The sequence below is a fragment of the Populus euphratica genome, unplaced genomic scaffold, assembly GCF_000495115.2.
Source record: "Populus euphratica unplaced genomic scaffold, PopEup_1.0 scaffold26.1, whole genome shotgun sequence".
Lineage (NCBI taxonomy): Eukaryota > Viridiplantae > Streptophyta > Magnoliopsida > Malpighiales > Salicaceae > Populus > Populus euphratica.
This window is the reverse complement of record NW_011499896.1, coordinates 275356-278306: the sequence shown is the minus strand read 5'-3', so window position 1 is coordinate 278306 and position 2951 is coordinate 275356. Positions and strand designations below refer to the sequence as shown.

Sequence of the window (2951 nt, the reverse complement as noted above, 5' to 3'; positions counted from 1 at the left end):
AAAGTTCACTTATTTACTCTATTGGCTCACTGTTTTAGTTATTTACCTGAGTAATATTTTTACATTCTCATCGTACACGTTTGCTCGCATTGCCCTCCAGTTGTTACTGTTCTAGCTCCACCACTGAAGTCTGAATGCTTATGCATTCTTTTGCAGATATGTTGTGAGGTTTAATTTTAAGCTTTTCTCAATTTATTTTAAAAGTAACATGTATGCTAATCAGATATAAACAACGGACCCAAATGCTTCCAAAAATGCTATAAATCAGATATGTATTTGTACTGTCTAAGATATCCTGATGAACCCAAGCACCAAATTAGCACATGATGCCAGGAGGAAAAAATTGGAAAAGCAAAAGAAATTAGTTCAAGATCTGACTGAAAATGTGCTATTGCCTTGCTAATCGGCATGGCAAAGCTTTCTCAGAGTTATAGAGGTTCTCCTCTTCTGATTTACTTCCTGCCCTTCCCACATCTGAAATCCTGGTTTTCGATTAATCTCATGCTTCCAAAGGTACCGGGCATCCCCAAACAATAGAACTAGAGATCCTGGCATCAAGAAAACAGGAATCTTTATCATGGGCAGCTCTGGTTGCTCCTTGCCACACTCAGAGACCTCTCCAACTTGTGTGAAGTGCATCACGCAGGAGGACTCCAAGGAAACGATGGCAATTCCATCTTCAAAGCGCATGAGGTCAACATGTGCACAGATCCCCTTCAAATGCAAACATCTTATCATTGAAGGAATATCTAGGTAAAGTAATATATTCACTGTGTCTCTACAGAACGTTGAATCTACCAGTGATGGAATCAAAAAATAAGCTCAACTAGCAACCAAAAGCAAACAGAATTATATTAGTTGCTCAAGATGGAACATATTAATGCAGAGTGCTAAAAGATAAAATTTACTGTATAGAATTGCAACATAATGAATTGATGTTAATGTTATCAAGCAGACCTATCCCCAATTGCTCTCAAACTATGTTTCCAAGGCAACATAAGACACATTAAATTATGCATTACGGAGACTTCAAGCAAGACATGTATAACAGCAAAATAGAGTGTACTTGAAATTTTACAAGCATAAACAGTACAAGGAATGATTCTTAGCCTTCTCTAACCACAACTTATAGCCATCTATCCCACCTATGTATACTTGTCAAGAAAAAAAAGACTAACAGAGTAAATTGATTGGTTTGGCAATTATTTGAAATGCTTCTATAATATAAATGCCATGGGCAAAATGCATATCAATGTCTTCAATTTCCAGTTTCTGTTTTCGCTTTGGATCTCTATGCAGGAAACTGATACCGGTATCCATGGATGCAGATTATAGCAATTTAGTAAACATTGCAAATGCTCAATAAAGCAACCGCATATGAAGGAAGTATCATTGCCATTAAAATGATATGGTTCGACCGTAGTTTGCTTAGCAGTATAAAAGTTCACATGAAAAATTTATCTGCGGGTCATGTAGAAAGTGAAGTCGCACCTCACCTGGTTGGTATACATTTACAATTAGTTGATCAAAAAAGGGTTCTCTCGACAGCAAATCAGGAGGCAGCCAGCAGGCGGCTTCGCCACTATCAGAGCCAGCACAGCTAGGAGCTTCATGGGTACGATCACCGTATAGAACCACCTCACGAATAGAATTAGAGAGCTCAATGGCCCAGGATGGAAGATCTCCAAATCTCATAGCCTACAAGAAACAGTGAATATCCATCACAAAATCACATCAATATTCCAGCCCATGATTATGTTAAACTCTAAAACACTAATTCTGATTCAAAAAAGAATCGAGTTCAGTTCTAGGCCGTGTCCCCACCTGATTGTTGGAGGCTTCAAGAAACCATCCCTCTGCATTTCCACAGATTATAAGAAGCGAAATTCTCTTGAATATTAATTAAATTAAACCAAGAAAAGAAGAATCAAAGCATTGGATGGAAACGCACGCACCGTTTTGAATAGCGGAGAGGAAGGTAGATTGTTGATGAGGAGAGAGAAAGTGTCGGCACAACCATAAACCTTTGATTTCCTTGATGGGTTCCCAGGTAGGGTAGTTTCGGTCCGAGGTTGAGTGGCATCCAACATCGTCTACCGAATCTACTTTCTCTTCACTTATGTCTTCGCTGTCTGATGAGTCGCCAAAGACTTGTCTTAGAAGCGCTTCCATTTTTGTTTTTCGGTTTCGCGAATTCGGTCAAAGGTTTTCTGGCTGGGTGACGGAGTCCTGCTTGTTTTTGGGTTCGCAGTTTGCCCTGATTTTATTTAAGAAAAACTAGCGGCTGTTGCTACTTCTGTAGCTGCTTAATTTTATTTAGTTATTTAAGAGCATGTTTGTATTTTTATGACTAATTGTATGCATTTTCAAAGTAACGCTACATTACAGGCTAAATCAATTTTTTGGATGTGAAAAAAATTCTAGATATTGTTAATATGTTTTTCTTAGTAAAAAAAAATAAACCGTAACATATAAACTTGAAATTTTTAATATAATGATTTAGATGATTAATAAAAATATAATTTAATTAAAAAATTAAAGTAATATTTAAAAAATACATATTAAAACAACAATATATTATATCAACTTGGATTAGCTAAGGTTGTCTTATTAAATTCATCACTAAGTCATGAAACTTTAATAATCCTGTAAAAAATAAATAAAAAATATCAAATTAAATTCTTAATCAACTCAATATTGAATAATAAAATTAAAAATAAAATCTAAATAAAAATAAATCAAATTAACCCAAGTTAACCTATCAAATCTAAGTCATATGACTAAGATAAGGCCATAGAAAGCAAATCTAAACAAATCTAAACAAATTATATTGTTTGATTTTCAATTAATTTAATATTTAATGATGAAATTAAAAATAAATTAATTTAAAAAAGATTTTAAGAGATTATCCTAGTATTACAATTAAGGTTTTATAGACTAACTTAGGTTAA

The 2951-nt window shown here is 34.6% G+C and overlaps 1 protein-coding gene across 1 annotated transcript; it reads right to left on the bottom strand.

The window, feature by feature from the left end:
* Positions 1-226: 226 nt before the first annotated feature.
* LOC105132010 (2-oxoglutarate (2OG) and Fe(II)-dependent oxygenase superfamily protein) lies at positions 227-2286 on the bottom strand. The gene is made up of 4 exons (XM_011035259.1): positions 1956-2286; positions 1825-1856; positions 1492-1698; positions 227-714 (listed from the first exon to the last, which is right to left on the bottom strand). The coding sequence occupies exons 1-4, from the start codon at positions 2170-2172 to the stop codon at positions 400-402; spliced, it is 771 nt and encodes a 256-aa protein (XP_011033561.1). The 5' UTR covers positions 2173-2286; the 3' UTR covers positions 227-399.
* Positions 2287-2951: the final 665 nt, after the last annotated feature.